The 15,154-nt window shown below is 49.1% G+C and overlaps 1 protein-coding gene across 1 annotated transcript in view; it reads right to left on the bottom strand.

Annotated features, from left to right (window-relative positions):
- Nucleotides 1-673: 673 nt before the first annotated feature.
- Nucleotides 674-15,154, bottom strand: part of selenbp1 (selenium binding protein 1) — a 43,693-nt gene continuing 29,212 nt past the window's right edge. Inside the window, exons 6-12 of the mRNA XM_039804733.1 lie at nt 14,967-15,149; nt 11,106-11,287; nt 4,410-4,488; nt 4,206-4,327; nt 3,506-3,598; nt 3,299-3,417; nt 674-1,028 (exon numbers count right to left, since the gene is read on the bottom strand). Of these exons, the coding sequence (XP_039660667.1) occupies nt 869-1,028; nt 3,299-3,417; nt 3,506-3,598; nt 4,206-4,327; nt 4,410-4,488; nt 11,106-11,287; nt 14,967-15,149 (938 nt within the window). The 3' untranslated portion in view covers nt 674-868. The remainder of the gene's footprint in view (nt 1,029-3,298; nt 3,418-3,505; nt 3,599-4,205; nt 4,328-4,409; nt 4,489-11,105; nt 11,288-14,966; nt 15,150-15,154) is intronic.

Genomic DNA, 15,154 nt, shown 5'->3' on the forward strand with positions numbered 1-15,154 from the left:
AAAAAAAAAAAAAAAAAAAAAAAAAAAAAAAAAAAAAAAAAAAAAAAAAAAAAAACACAAACACACAAAAAAAAAAAAAAAAAAAAAAAAAAATGTTTATATATTTATGTATTAATAAATACAGGTAACACCCCGTCTTTATTGCATTTAAGTTTATATGTAGTTAGTAAACACGTTTTTACAGTTATGACATCGATTAATAATATTTTTATTGTTAATGGCTCGATGTTAAAGCTGTTCTACTGTGAATAAAGCTTCTTATTGTTCATTTTAGCATTTATATTTCCTGTGTGCATTAGTTACTAATAAAGTAATAATGTATACTGTGAAGCACTTTAAATGTCACCCTGGACCCTATGTTCCCATGGTTTTGTGTATAAGTGATCGATGGGAACAACAATCTCTGAAACCGGTAGCCGTGAACCGGGCTGCAATCCCCATCACCAAACCCACCAGACTCCATGTAAATAATCAGGACTTTCTTAGTGTGTATAGAGCCAGCATATTTCCTACAGACTCCATGTAAATAATCAGGACTTTTAGCATGTATAGAGCCAGCATATCTCCACCAGACTCCATGTAAATAATCAGGACTTTTAGCGTGTATAGAGCCAGCATATCTCCACATGTAAATGGGTGAATTAAGGGTTTATTTCAACCAAACCAGAGTGGTGATTGTTGGAACAGTGGAAAGATGAACCAAGACAGCTTTTGGTAGTTTTATTTAGTTTCTGTCCACTTTGAATGAAGTGTGTTTTATGATGATAAAAGTCCTGATTATTTACATGGAGTCTGGTGGCAGGTGTTCCTACAGGTGTTGCTACAGCCAGATGTTCCTACAGCCAGATGTTCCTACAGCCAGATGTTCCTACAGCCAGATGTCAGATGTGCAGTCTCCTCCGGGATATCGGACCTCGTGGGCCAGAGCCGGACCGTCCGGTTCTTTACCGAAATCAACCAGGAAGTTTTCATTCAGAGAAAGACCGCCGGAGACAGACACATCTATCTGCATCATCACTGACCCATCTCTGGACAGAGAGACAGAGAGACAGACAGGTTAGACTGACAGACAGACAGGTTAGAAAAATAGGAACTGTAGAACTGTTTGTCCCAGGTTAGAGAGACAGACAGACAGAGACAGACAGGTTAGAGAGACAGACAGTTACTGACTTGGTCATGTCTGGGTAGAACGGTTTGTCCAAGGTTAGAGAGACAGACAGACAGAGAGACAGACAGGTACCAACTTGGCCATGTCGTGGTAGAACTGTTTGTCCCAGGTTAGAGAGACGGACAGGTTAGAGAGACAGACAGGTTAGGGAGACAGACAGGTACTAACTTAGCCATGTCGGGGTATATATACAGACAGACAGGTTAGAGAGACAGACAGGTCAGAGAGACAGACAGGTACTGACTTGGCCATGTCCGGGTAGAACTGTTTGTCCCAGGTTAGAGAGACAGACAGACAGAGACAGACAGGTTAGAGAGACAGATAGATACTCACTTGGCCATGTCTGGGTAGATTGGTTTGTCCCAGGTTAGAGAGAAAGACAGACAGAGAGACAGACAGGTTAGAAAGACAGACAGGTACTGACTTGGCCATGTCCGGGTAGAACTGTTTGTCCCAGGTTAGAGAAACGGACAGGTTAGAGAGACAGACAGGTACTGACTTGGCCATGTCGGGGTAGAACTGTTTGTCCCAGGTTAGAGAGACAGACAGGTCAGAGAGACAGACAGGTACTGACATGGCCATGTCGGGGTATATATACAGACAGACAGGTTAGAGAGACAGACAGGTACTGACTTGGCCATGTCCGGGTAGAACTGTTTGTCCCAGGTTAGAGAGACAGACAGGTCAGAGAGACAGACAGGTACTGACTTGGCCATGTCCGGGTAGAACTGTTTGTCCCAGGTTAGAGAGACAGACAGAGAGACAGACAGGTTAGAGAGACAGACAGGTACTGACTTGGCCATGTCCGGGTAGAACTGCTTGTCCCAGGTTAGAGAGACAGACAGACAGACAGAGAGACAGACAGGTGAGAGAGACAGACAGGTACTGACTTGGCCATGTCCGGGTAGAACTGCTTGTCCCAGGTTAGAGAGACAGACAGAGAGACAGACAGGTACTGACTTGGCCATGTCCGGGTAGAACTGTTTGTCCCAGGTTAGAGAGACAGAAAGACAGGTTAGAGAGACAGACAGGTACTGACTTGGCCATGTCCGGGTAGAACTGTTTGTCCCAGGTTAGAGAGACAGACAGACAGACAGGTTAGAGAGACAGACAGGTACTGACTTGGCCATGTCCGGGTAGAACTGCTTGTCCCAGGTTAGAGAGACAGACAGACAGAGAGACAGACAGACAGACAGAGAGACAGACAGGTCAGAGAGACAGACAGGTACTGACTTGGCCATGTCCGGGTAGAACTGCTTGTCCCAGGTTAGAGAGACAGACAGACAGAGAGACAGACAGGTCAGAGAGACAGACAGGTACTGACTTGGCCATGTCCGGGTAGAACTGCTTGTCCCAGGTTAGAGAGACAGACAGGTTAGAGAGACAGACAGACAGAGAGACAGACAGACAGAGAGACAGACAGGTTAGAGAGACAGACAGACAGGTACTGACTTGGCCATGTCCGGGTAGAACTGCTTGTCCCAGGTTAGAGAGACAGACAGAGAGACAGACAGACAGAGAGACTGACAGGTCAGAGAGACAGACAGGTACTGACTTGGCCATGTCCGGGTAGAACTGCTTGTCCCAGGTTAGAGAGACAGACAGACAGGTTAGAGAGACAGACAGACAGAGAGACAGACAGGTCAGAGAGACAGACAGGTACTGACTTGGCCATGTCGGGTAGAACTGCTTGTCCCAGGTTAGAGAGACAGACAGACAGGTTAGAGAGACAGACAGACAGAGAGACAGACAGGTCAGAGAGACAGACAGGTACTGACTTGGCCATGTCCGGGTAGAACTGTTTGTCCCAGGTTAGAGAGACAGACAGACAGGTTAGAGAGACAGACAGGTACTGACTTGGCCATGTCTGGGTAGAACTGCTTGTCCCAGGTTAGAGAGACAGACAGACAGAGAGACAGACAGGTTAGAGAGACAGACAGGTACTGACTTGGCCATGTCTGGGTAGAACTGCTTGTCCCAGGTTAGAGAGACAGACAGACAGAGAGACAGACAGGTTAGAGAGACAGACAGGTACTGACTTGGCCATGTCCGGGTAGAACTGCTTGTCCCAGGTTAGAGAGACAGACAGACAGAGAGACAGACAGGTTAGAGAGACAGACAGGTACTGACTTGGCCATGTCCGGGTAGAACTGCTTGTCCCAGCCGCTGAACAGAGACGTCGTCACGTAAAGTCTCCGTCCGTCTAAACTCAGCTGCAACATCTGGGGACCTCCAGAGACCCTCCTCCCCTGAGAGACAGACAGGCAGACAGACAGGTTAGACAGACACACACCTCCCCTGAGAGACAGACAGGTAGAGAGACAGACAGTAATCTACCTTGATGATGCGTGGGGGGGGCTGCGACTGCTTCTCGGGGTCTTCCAGGACTCGGACTGGACCGTCACTGACGAGACTTCCTCCCAGAAACACCTGAGACAACAGACAGACAGACAGAGAGAGAGACAGGTTAGAGAGACAGACAGACAGGTTAGACAGAGAGACAGACAGACAGACAGGTTAGAGACATACAGACAGACAGAGAGACAGACAGACAGGTTAGACAGAGAGACAGACAGCCAGGTTAGAGAGACAGACAGGTTAGACAGAGAGACAGACAGACAGGTTAGAGACAGACAGACAGACAGACAGAGAGACAGACAGAGAGACAGGTTAGAGAGACAGACAGACAGAGAGACAGACAGGCAGGTTAGAGAGACATACAGACAGGCAGGCAGGTTAGAGAGACATACAGACAGACAGGTTAGAGAGAGAGAGAGAGAGAGAGAGACAGACAGACAGACAGACAGGTTAGACAGAGAGAGACAGACAGGTTAGAGAGACAGACAGACAAACAGACAGGCAGATAGACAGGTTAGAGAGAAAGACAGACAGGCAGGTTAGAGAGACAGACAGACAGGTTAGAGAGACAGACAGGTTAGAGAGACCGACAGACAGACAGAGACAGATTCCTTTAGGAAAAAACTATACTGGGGATGATTTAGCTTTCATTAGTGGACGACTGTAAAAACATACAGACCTGTCCGACCAATCGTGGGCTCCTCCTGTCGGTGATGTCATACTGTCTGATGTCACCATGGAGCCAGTTACTGAAATAGAGAAAACGGTCGTCTAACGAGATCAGGATGTCTGTGATCAGACCTGCAGCGAGACAGACAGACAGACAGGTTAGACAGACAGACAGACAGACAGACAGATTAGACAGACAGACAGACAGACTCACCAGGCATCTCCGGCAGTGCCCATCCCTCCACCTTCTTATTGGGAACGCTGATCACTCTCTCTGCAGCCCAGTCACCTTTCTGAGGACAGACAGACAGGCTCAGAGTCAGTCAGACAGACAGATAGACAAACGAACAGACAGACAGACAGGAAACACAGACAGGGTAGACGGACAGACAGACACACAGACAGACAGGAAACACAGACAGGTTAGACGAACAGAAAGACAAGGAGACAGACAGACAGGAAACAAAGACAGACAGACAGACAGGTAAGAGAGACAGACAGTAAGACAGCAGACTCAGAGTCACTGCTGATTCAGGGAAGGTTGGCTCCAGTGATTTCTGTGTCAGCGTTTACGTCCCGGTGCTTCGGTCCACACCTGGTGGTACTGACCGGTGTTTTATAGAACCTGGCGGTACTGACAGGTGTTCTCCAGAACCTGGCGGTACCGACCGGTGTTTGGTAGAACCTGGCGGTACCGACCGGTGTTCTGTAGAACCTGGCGGTACTGACAGGCGTTTTATAGAACCTGGCGGTACCGACCGGTGTTCTGTAGAACCTGGCGGTACTGACAGGTGTTCTGTAGAACCTGGCGGTACTGACCGGTGTTTTATAGAACCTGGCGGTACTGACCGATGTTTTATAGAGCCTGGCGGTACTGACAGGTGTTTTATAGAGCCTGGCGGTACTGACAGGTGTTTTATAGAACCTGGCGGTACTGACCGTTGTTCTCTAGAACCTGGCGGTACTGACCAATGTTTTATAGAGCCTGGCGGTACTGACCGGTGTTTGGTAGAACCTGGCGGTGCTGACCGGTGTTCTGTAGAACCTGGCGGTACTGACAGGTGTTTGGTAGAACCTGGTGGTACTGACAGGTGTTTGGTAGAACCTGGCGGTGCTGACCGGTGTTTTATAGAACCTGGTGGTACTGACAGGTGTTTGGTAGAGCCTGGCGGTACTGACCGGTGTTTTATAGAACCTGGCGGTACTGACAGGTGTTTGTAGAACCTGGTGGTACTGACAGGTGTTTGGTAGAACCTGGCGGTGCTGACCGGTGTTCTGTAGAACCTGGCGGTACTGACCGGTGTTCTCTAGAACCTGGCGGAACTGACCGGTGTTCTGTAGAACCTGGCGGAACTGACCGGTGTTTTATAGAGCCTGGCGGTACTGACAGGTGTTTTATAGAGCCTGGCGGTACTGACAGGTGTTTGGTAGAACCTGGCGGTACTGACCGGTGTTCTCTAGAACCTGGCGGAACTGACCGATGTTTTATAGAACCTGGCGGTACTGACAGGTGTTTTATAAACCTGGCCGGTACTGACCGGTGTTTTATAGAACCTGGCGGTACTGACAGGTGTTTGGTAGAACCTGGCGGTACTGACCGGTGTTCTCTAGAACCTGGCGGAACTGACCGGTGTTTTATAGAACCTGGCGGTACTGACAGGTGTTTTATAGAACCTGGCGGTACTGACCGGTGTTCTCTAGAACCTGGCGGAACTGACCGGTGTTCTCTAGAACCTGGCGGTACTGACAGGTGTTTTATAGAACCTGGCGGTACCGACAGGTGTTTTATAGAACCTGGCGGTACTGACAGGTGTTTGGTAGAACCTGGCGGTACTGACCGGTGTTCTGTAGAACTTGGCGGTACTGACCGGTGTTTGGTAGAACCTGGCGGTACTGACCGGTGTTCTCTAGAACCTGGCGGAACTGACCGGTGTTCTGTAGAACCTGGCGGAACTGACCGATGTTTTATAGAACCTGGCGGTACTGACAGGTGTTTTATAGAGCCTGGCGGTACTGACAGGTGTTTTATAGAGCCTGGCGGTACTGACAGGTGTTTTATAGAACCTGGCGGTACTGACCGTTGTTCTCTAGAACCTGGCGGTACTGACCAATGTTTTATAGAGCCTGGCGGTACTGACCGGTGTTTGGTAGAACCTGGCGGTGCTGACCGGTGTTCTGTAGAACCTGGCGGTACTGACAGGTGTTTGGTAGAACCTGGTGGTACTGACAGGTGTTTGGTAGAACCTGGCGGTGCTGACCGGTGTTTTATAGAACCTGGGGTGGTACGGTTTGTTTAGTAGTATTGGCGGTACTGACCGGTGTTTTATAGAACCTGGCGGTACTGACAGGTGTTTGGTAGAACCTGGTGGTACTGACAGGTGTTTGGTAGAACCTGGCGGTGCTGACCCGTTGTTCTGTAGAACCTGGCGGTACTGACCGGTGTTCTCTAGAACCTGGCGGAACGACCGGTGTTCTGTAGAACCTGGCGGAACTGACCGATGTTTTATAGAGCCTGGCGGTACTGACAGGTGTTTTATAGAGCCTGGCGGTACTGACAGGTGTTTTATAGAACCGGCGGTACTGACAGGTGTTTGGTAGAACCTGGCGGTACTGACCGGTGTTCTCTAGAACCTGGGCGGAACTGACCGATGTTTTATAGAACCTGGCGGTACTGACAGGTGTTTTATAGAGCCTGGCGGTACTGACCGGTGTTTTATAGAACCTGGCGGTACTGACAGGTGTTTGGTAGAACCTGGCGGTACTGACCGGTGTTCTCTAGAACCTGGCGGAACTGACCGGTGTTTTATAGAACCTGGCGGTACTGACAGGTGTTTTATAGAACCTGGCGGTACTGACCGGTGTTCTCTAGAACCTGGCGGGACTGACCGGTGTTCTCTAGAACCTGGCGGTACTGACAGGTGTTTTATAGAACCTGGCGGTACCGACAGGTGTTTTATAGAACCTGGCGGTACTGACAGGTGTTTTGGTAGAACCTGGCGGTACCGAACGGTGTTCTGTAGAACTTGGCGGTACTGACCGGTGTTTGTATAGAACCTGGCGGTACGAACCGGTGTTCTCTAGAACCTGGCGGAACTGACCGGTGTTCTGTAGAACCTGGCGGAACTGACCGATGTTTTATAGAACCTGGCGGTACTGACAGGTGTTTTATAGAGCCGGCGGCGGTACGCGTGTTTTATAGAACCTGGCGGTACTGACAGGTGTTTGGTAGAACCTGGCGGTACTGACCGGTGTTCTCTAGAACCTGGCGGAACTGACCGGTGTTTTATAGAACCTGGCGGTACTGACCGGTGTTTTATAGAACCTGGCGGTACTGACCGGTGTTCTCTAGAACCTGGCGGAACTGACCGGTGTTCTCTAGAACCTGGCGGTACTGACAGGTGTTTTATAGAACCTGGCGGTACTGACAGGTGTTTTATAGAACCTGGCGGTACTGACAGGTGTTTGGTAGAACCTGGCGGTACTGACCGGTGTTTGGTAGAACCTGGTGGTACTGACAGGTGTTTGGTAGAACCTGGCGGTGCTGACCGGTGTTCTGTAGAACCTGGCGGTACTGACCGGTGTTCTCTAGAACCTGGCGGAACTGACCGGTGTTCTGTAGAACCTGGCGGAACTGACCGATGTTTTATAGAGCCTGGCGGTACTGACAGGTGTTTTATAGAGCCTGGCGGTACTGACAGGTGTTTTATAGAACCTGGCGGTACTGACAGGTGTTTGGTAGAACCTGGCGGTACTGACCGGTGTTCTCTAGAACCTGGCGGAACTGACCGATGTTTTATAGAACCTGGCGGTACTGACAGGTGTTTTATAGAGCCTGGCGGTACTGACCGGTGTTTTATAGAACCTGGCGGTACTGACAGGTGTTTGGTAGAACCTGGCGGTACTGACCGGTGTTCTCTAGAACCTGGCGGAACTGACCGGTGTTTTATAGAACCTGGCGGTACTGACAGGTGTTTTATAGAACCTGGCGGTACTGACCGGTGTTCTCTAGAACCTGGCGGAACTGACCGGTGTTCTCTAGAACCTGGCGGTACTGACAGGTGTTTTATAGAACCTGGCGGTACCGACAGGTGTTTGGTAGAACCTGGCGGTACTGACCGGTGTTCTGTAGAACTTGGCGGTACTGACCGGTGTTTGGTAGAACCTGGCGGTACTGACCGGTGTTCTCTAGAACCTGGCGGAACTGACCGGTGTTCTGTAGAACCTGGCGGAACTGACCGATGTTTTATAGAACCTGGCGGTACTGACAGGTGTTTTATAGAGCCTGGCGGTACTGACAGGTGTTTTATAGAACCTGGCGGTACTGACAGGTGTTTGGTAGAACCTGGCGGTACTGACCGGTGTTCTCTAGAACCTGGCGGTACTGACCGGTGTTTTATAGAACCTGGCGGTACTGACAGGTGTTTTATAGAACCTGGCGGTACTGACCGGTGTTCTCTAGAACCTGGCGGAACTGACCGGTGTTCTCTAGAACCTGGCGGTACTGACAGGTGTTTTATAGAACCTGGCGGTACCGACAGGTGTTTTATAGAACCTGGCGGTACTGACAGGTGTTTGGTAGAACCTGGCGGTACTGACCGGTGTTCTGTAGAACTTGGCGGTACTGACCGGTGTTTGGTAGAACCTGGCGGTACTGACCGGTGTTCTGTAGAACTTGGCGGTACTGACAGGTGTTTGGTAGAACCTGGCGGTACCGACCGGTGTTCTCTAGAACCTGGCGGTACTGACCGGTGTTTTATAGAACCTGGCGGTACTGACCGATGTTTTATAGAGCCTGGCGGTACTGACCGTTGTTCTCTAGAACCTGGCGGTACTGACCGGTGTTTGGTAGAACCTGGCGGTACTGACCGTTGTTCTCTAGAACCTGGCGGTACTGACCGGTGTTTGGTAGAACCTGGCGGTACTGACCGGTGTTTTATAGAACCTGGCGGTACTGACCGATGTTTTATAGAGCCAGGCGGTACTGACCGGTGTTTGGTAGAACCTGGCGGTACTGACCGGTGTTCTGTAGAACCTTGTGGTACTGACAGGTGTTTGGTAGAACCTGGCGGTGCTGACAGGTGTTTGGTAGAACCTGGCGGTGCTGACCGGTGTTCTGTAGAACCTGGCGGTGCTGACAGGTGTTTGGTAGAACCTGGCGGTGCTGACCGGTGTTCTGTAGAACCTGGCGGTACTGACAGGTGTTTGGTAGAACCTGGCGGTACTGACCGGTGTTCTGTAGAACCTGGCGGTACTGACAAGTGTTTGGTAGAACCTGGCGGAACTGACCGGTGTTCTCTAGAACCTGGAGGTACTGACCGGTGTTTGGTAGAACCTGGCGGTACTGACCGGTGTTCTCTAGAACCTGGAGGTACTGACCGGTGTTTGGTAGAACCTGGCGGTACTGACCGGTGTTCTGTAGAACCTGGCGGTACCGACCGGTGTTCTGTACTGACCGGTGTTTGGTAGAACCTGGCGGTACTGACAGGTGTTTTATAGAACCTGGCGGTACCGACAGGTGTTTTATAGAACCTGGCGGTACCGACAGGTGTTTGGTAGAACCTGGCGGTACTGACCGGTGTTTGGTAGAACCTGGCGGTACTGACCGGTGTTCTGTAGAACTTGGCGGTACTGACCGGTGTTTGGTAGAACCTGGCGGTACTGACCGGTGTTCTGTAGAACTTGGCGGTACTGACAGGTGTTTGGTAGAACCTGGCGGTACCGACCGGTGTTCTCTAGAACCTGGCGGTACTGACCGGTGTTTTATAGAACCTGGCGGTACTGACCGATGTTTTATAGAGCCTGGCGGTACTGACCGGTGTTCTCTAGAACCTGGCGGTACTGACCGGTGTTTGGTAGAACCTGGCGGTACTGACCGTTGTTCTCTAGAACCTGGCGGTACTGACCGGTGTTTTATAGAACCTGGCGGTACTGACCGATGTTTTATAGAGCCTGGCGGTACTGACCGGTGTTTGGTAGAACCTGGCGGTACTGACCGGTGTTTTATAGAACCTGGCGGTGCTGACCGGTGTTCTGTAGAACCTTGTGGTACTGACAGGTGTTTGGTAGAACCTGGCGGTACTGACAGGTGTTTGGTAGAACCTGGCGGTGCTGACAGGTGTTTGGTAGAACCTGGCGGTGCTGACCGGTGTTCTGTAGAACCTGGCGGTACTGACAGGTGTTTGGTAGAACCTGGCGGAACTGACCGGTGTTCTGTAGAACCTGGCGGAACTGACCGGTGTTTTATAGAACCTGGCGGTACCGACAGGTGTTTTATAGAACCTGGCGGTACTGACAGGTGTTTGGTAGAACCTGGCGGTACTGACCGGTGTTCTGTAGAACCTGGCGGTACTGACCGGTGTTCTGTAGAACTTGGCGGTACTGACAGGTGTTTGGTAGAACCTGGCGGTACTGACCGGTGTTCTGTAGAACCTGGCGGTACTGACAGGTGTTTGGTAGAACTTGGAGGTACTGACCGGTGTTCTCTAGAACCTGGAGGTACTGACCGGTGTTTGGTAGAACCTGGCGGTACTGACCGGTGTTCTCTAGAACCTGGAGGTACTGACCGGTGTTTGGTAGAACCTGGCGGTACCGACCGGTGTTCTGTAGAACCTGGCGGTACCGACCGGTGTTCTGTACTGACCGGTGTTTGGTAGAACCTGGCGGTACTGACAGGTGTTTTATAGAACCTGGCGGTACCGACCGGTGTTCTGTAGAACCTGGCGGTACTGACCGGTGTTTGGTAGAACCTGGCGGTACTGACCGGTGTTTTATAGAACCTGGCGGTACCGACCGGTGTTCTGTAGAACCTGGCGGTACTGACCGGTGTTCTCCAGAACCTGGCGGTGCTGACCGGTGTTCTCTAGAACCTGGAGGTACTGACCGGTGTTCTCTAGAACCTGGCGGTACTGACCGGTGTTCTGTAGAACCGGTAAACTGTTCCCGGCAGAGCACATCCCACGTATCCCTCGGTGGCGTCGGGGTCGTGGAGGAATCGGACCTCGAGGGGAATGGCTCCGTCCTCGCCCAGATCCAGCGTCTGCAGCTTCCGGTGCGTGGTCCAGTCCCAAACATGGAGGCAGCTGCCGTACAGACCTGGGACAACAACAACAACAACAACAGCTGTATGAGCGGAGGCTTGGACAGGTGGACATCTACTCACTACTGACTAGAGCAGGGGTTCACAAACTTCTTTCAATAATGTCCCCCTTTTGAATGGTTTCTTTAGGCCAAGTACTCCTTGACAAGCGCTCATCATTTTTTGTAGAAAAAAATAGTCTCTATAAAGAGGAACAGTACAGCGCTGTCAGCAATAGATTTACTAAACAACAGCCTTGGACCTGGAAAAAATATTTAAATGCTAATGAGAAAAGGAGACAAAAACTGTAAAAAAAATAAATAAAAATAAAAAAAGACAAAACCTTGGAAATAGATGGTAGAAAGAAGGAAGGAAGTAGCCTATAAGGCAAGAATAGGTCAAAATAGTATCAAAAACGTCAAAAACAGTGACATAACTTCAAAAAAAGGGAGAAACTTCTAATAGAAACAGAAGGAGGGAAGGCCAGAATAGGTCCAAAGAAGGCGACAGAAATGTCACATTTTTGTCTACAGTAAATTAGGTCTAAAATAAAAAAGGCACAATGTTCTGGACAACAGCCTTGTAACTATTAAACATTTTGTTAAATATCTCACATACCCCCTGCAGTCCTCCAAAGTACCCCTATTTGAGAAACACTGGACTAGAGGGTGAGACAATTTCGGGACTCCCGCGGGTCACGGTATTCCCGTGGGAGTCCCGCAGTCTATCTCCCTGCTGGTAACGTGTTCAGGATGGAATAGATCATAGAAATCAACGGGAGCGGGACGGAGCCGGAGATTAAATGACGCTGCAATGCGGTGAGTGCGCCCAAAGATTGCGAGGCATTTCGTTTTCGAAAAGAGAACCACTTACAACTCACAATACGTTTGTTGATTGGCTACTGCTAGCCGCAGACAGCGATTCTTCTAACCTACCCTACATCGATAGATGTGTGTTTTGAGTGTGAGAAGATCTCAGTTAGGAATTACGTAATGAAATGGCCTAGGCCTGTAGGTAATACATGTTACCTATAGGCCTGTAGGTAATGCATGTTACCTAGGCCTGCAGATAATGCATGTTACCTATAGGCCTGCAGGTAATGCATGTTACCTATAGGCCTGCAGGTAATACATGTTACCCGACGCCCGCAGGTAATGTATGTTACTTATAGGTCTGTAGGTAATGTATGTTACCTATAGGTCTGTAGGTAATACATGTTACCTATAGGCCTGTAGGTAATGCATGTTACCTATAGGCCTGCAGGTAATGTATGTTACTTATAGGTCTGTAGGTAATGCATGTTACCTATAGGCCTGTAGGTAATGTATGTTACCTATAGGCCTGCAGGTAATGCATGTTACCCATAGGTCTGTAGGTAATGCATGTTACCTATAGGCCTGCAGGTAACGCATGTTACCTATAGGCCTGCAGGTAATGCATGTTACCTATAGGCCTGTAGGAAATGTATGTTACCTATAGGTCTGTAGGTAATGTATAGTTACCTATAGGCCTGTAGGTAATACATGTTACCTATAGATCTGCAGGTAAGCGCATGTTACCTATAGGCCTGCAGGTAATACATGTTACCTATAGGTCTGTAGGTAATACATGTTACCTATAGGCCTGCAGGTAATGTATGTTACTTATAGGTCTGTAGGTAATGCATGTTACCTATAGGCCTGTAGGTAATGTATGTTACCTAGACCTGCAGGTAATGTATGTTACTTATAGTCTGTAGGTAATGTATGTTACCTATAGGTCTGTAGGTAATGTATGTTACATAGATCCGTAGGTACGCATGTTACCTATAGATCTGCAGGTACGTTACCTATAGATGCAAGTAATGCATGTTACCATAAGACCTGCAGGTAATGCATGTTACCATAGCCTGCAGGTACTGTATGTTACCTATAGACCTGCAGGTAATGCATGTTACCATAGACCTGCAGGTAATGCATGTTACCTAGGAAGACCTGCAGGTTGCATGTTACCTATAGGCCTGCAGGTAATACATGTTACCTATAGACCTGCAGGTAATGCATGTTACCATAGACCTGCAGGTAATGCATGTTACCTATATATAGGCCTGCAGGTAATGCATGTTTAAGCTACAGGTAATGCATGTTACCTATAGGCCTGCAGGTAATGCATGTTACCTATAGACCTGCAGCCTGTAGGTAATGCATGTTACCTATAGGCCTGCAGGTAATACATGTTACCTATAGGCCTGCAGGTAATGCATGTTACCTAGGCCTGTAGGTAATGCATGTTACCTATAGGTCTGTAGGTAATGCATGTTACCTAGACCTACAGCCTGTAGGTAATGCATGTTACCTATAGGCCTGTAGGTAATGCATGTTACCTAGACCTGCAGCCTGTAGGTAATGCATGTTACCTATAGGCCTGTAGGTAATACATGTTACCTAGGCCTGCAGGTAATGCATGTTACCTATAGACCTGCAGGTAATGCATGTTACCTATAGGCCTGCAGGTAATGCATGTTACCTAGGCCTGTAGGTAATGCATGTTACCTATAGGTCTGTAGGTAATGCATGTTACCTAGACCTACAGCCTGTAGGTAATGCATGTTACCTATAGGCCTGTAGGTAATGCATGTTACCTAGACCTGCAGCCTGTAGGTAATGCATGTTACCTATAGGCCTGCAGGTAATGCATGTTACCTATAGGCCTGCAGGTAATGCATGTTACCTATAGGCCTGCAGGTAATGCATGTTACCTATAGGCCTGCAGGTAATGCATGTTACCTATAGGCCTGTAGGTAATGCATGTTACCTATAGGCCTGTAGGTAATGCATGTTACCTATAGGCCTGCAGGTAATGCATGTTACCTATAGGCCTGTAGGTAATACATGTTACCTATAGGCCTGTAGGTAATGCATGTTACCTATAGGCCTGCAGGTAATGCATGTTACCTAGGCCTGTAGGTAATACATGTTACCTATAGGCCTGCAGCCTGCAGCATGTTACCTATAGGTCTGCAGGTAATGCATGTTACCTATAGGTCTGCAGGTAATGCATGTTACCTATAGGCCTGCAGGTAATACATGTTACCTATAGGTCTGCAGGTAATGCATGTTACCTATAGGTCTGCAGGTAATGCATGTTACCTATAGGTCTGCAGGTAATGCATGTTACCTATAGACCTGCAGGTAATGCATGTTACCTATAGGCCTGCAGCCTGCAGCATGTTACCTATAGGTCTGCAGGTAATGCATGTTACCTATAGGTCTGCAGGTAATGCATGTTACCTATAGGTCTGCAGGTAATGCATGTTACCTATAGGTCTGCAGGTAATGCATGTTACCTATAGGTCTGCAGGTAATGCATGTATAGTGTAACCTACATTTCCGAGGCAACCTCAGTGATTTGACCGCGATTAACCAAACATGCTACAGGGGGCTAACAGAGTCTGATAACTTTAGACAACATAGGGAACCAAACGGAAGCGGGACGAGATTCGGGAGTCTTTCTCTCGGGAGTCTGCAGGGCAGGATTTCTTTTAGGGTGGGGGCAGTCACATGTGACCGGGATATGATGGGAGTATTTTCGTGGACTCGGAGTGGGATGGGAGCGACAATTGATTCCCGTGTCACCCTCTAGTACTGACCTGCGTACATATAACATATTCTACTGAAGTAAAAGTACTGTGTTTTTGAACTTTTAGATCTTTCTCACCTTCTTTAACGTGTGCGGGGTTAAACCCTCCAGCCAGAGCTTTGGGCGCGCCCCACTCGGTGCTGATCATCACATTGTGTCGGGGTTGGTACCAGAAGTCGTATCCAAAGTTCACTGCTTCCCCCGAGTGCTCCCAGTTCCCGACCACCTCGAACGTCTTGCCGTCCAGCAGGACGAAGCCCCCTAAA

Source organism: Perca fluviatilis, chromosome 7, assembly GCF_010015445.1.
Source record: "Perca fluviatilis chromosome 7, GENO_Pfluv_1.0, whole genome shotgun sequence".
Taxonomy (NCBI): Eukaryota; Metazoa; Chordata; class Actinopteri; order Perciformes; family Percidae; genus Perca; species Perca fluviatilis.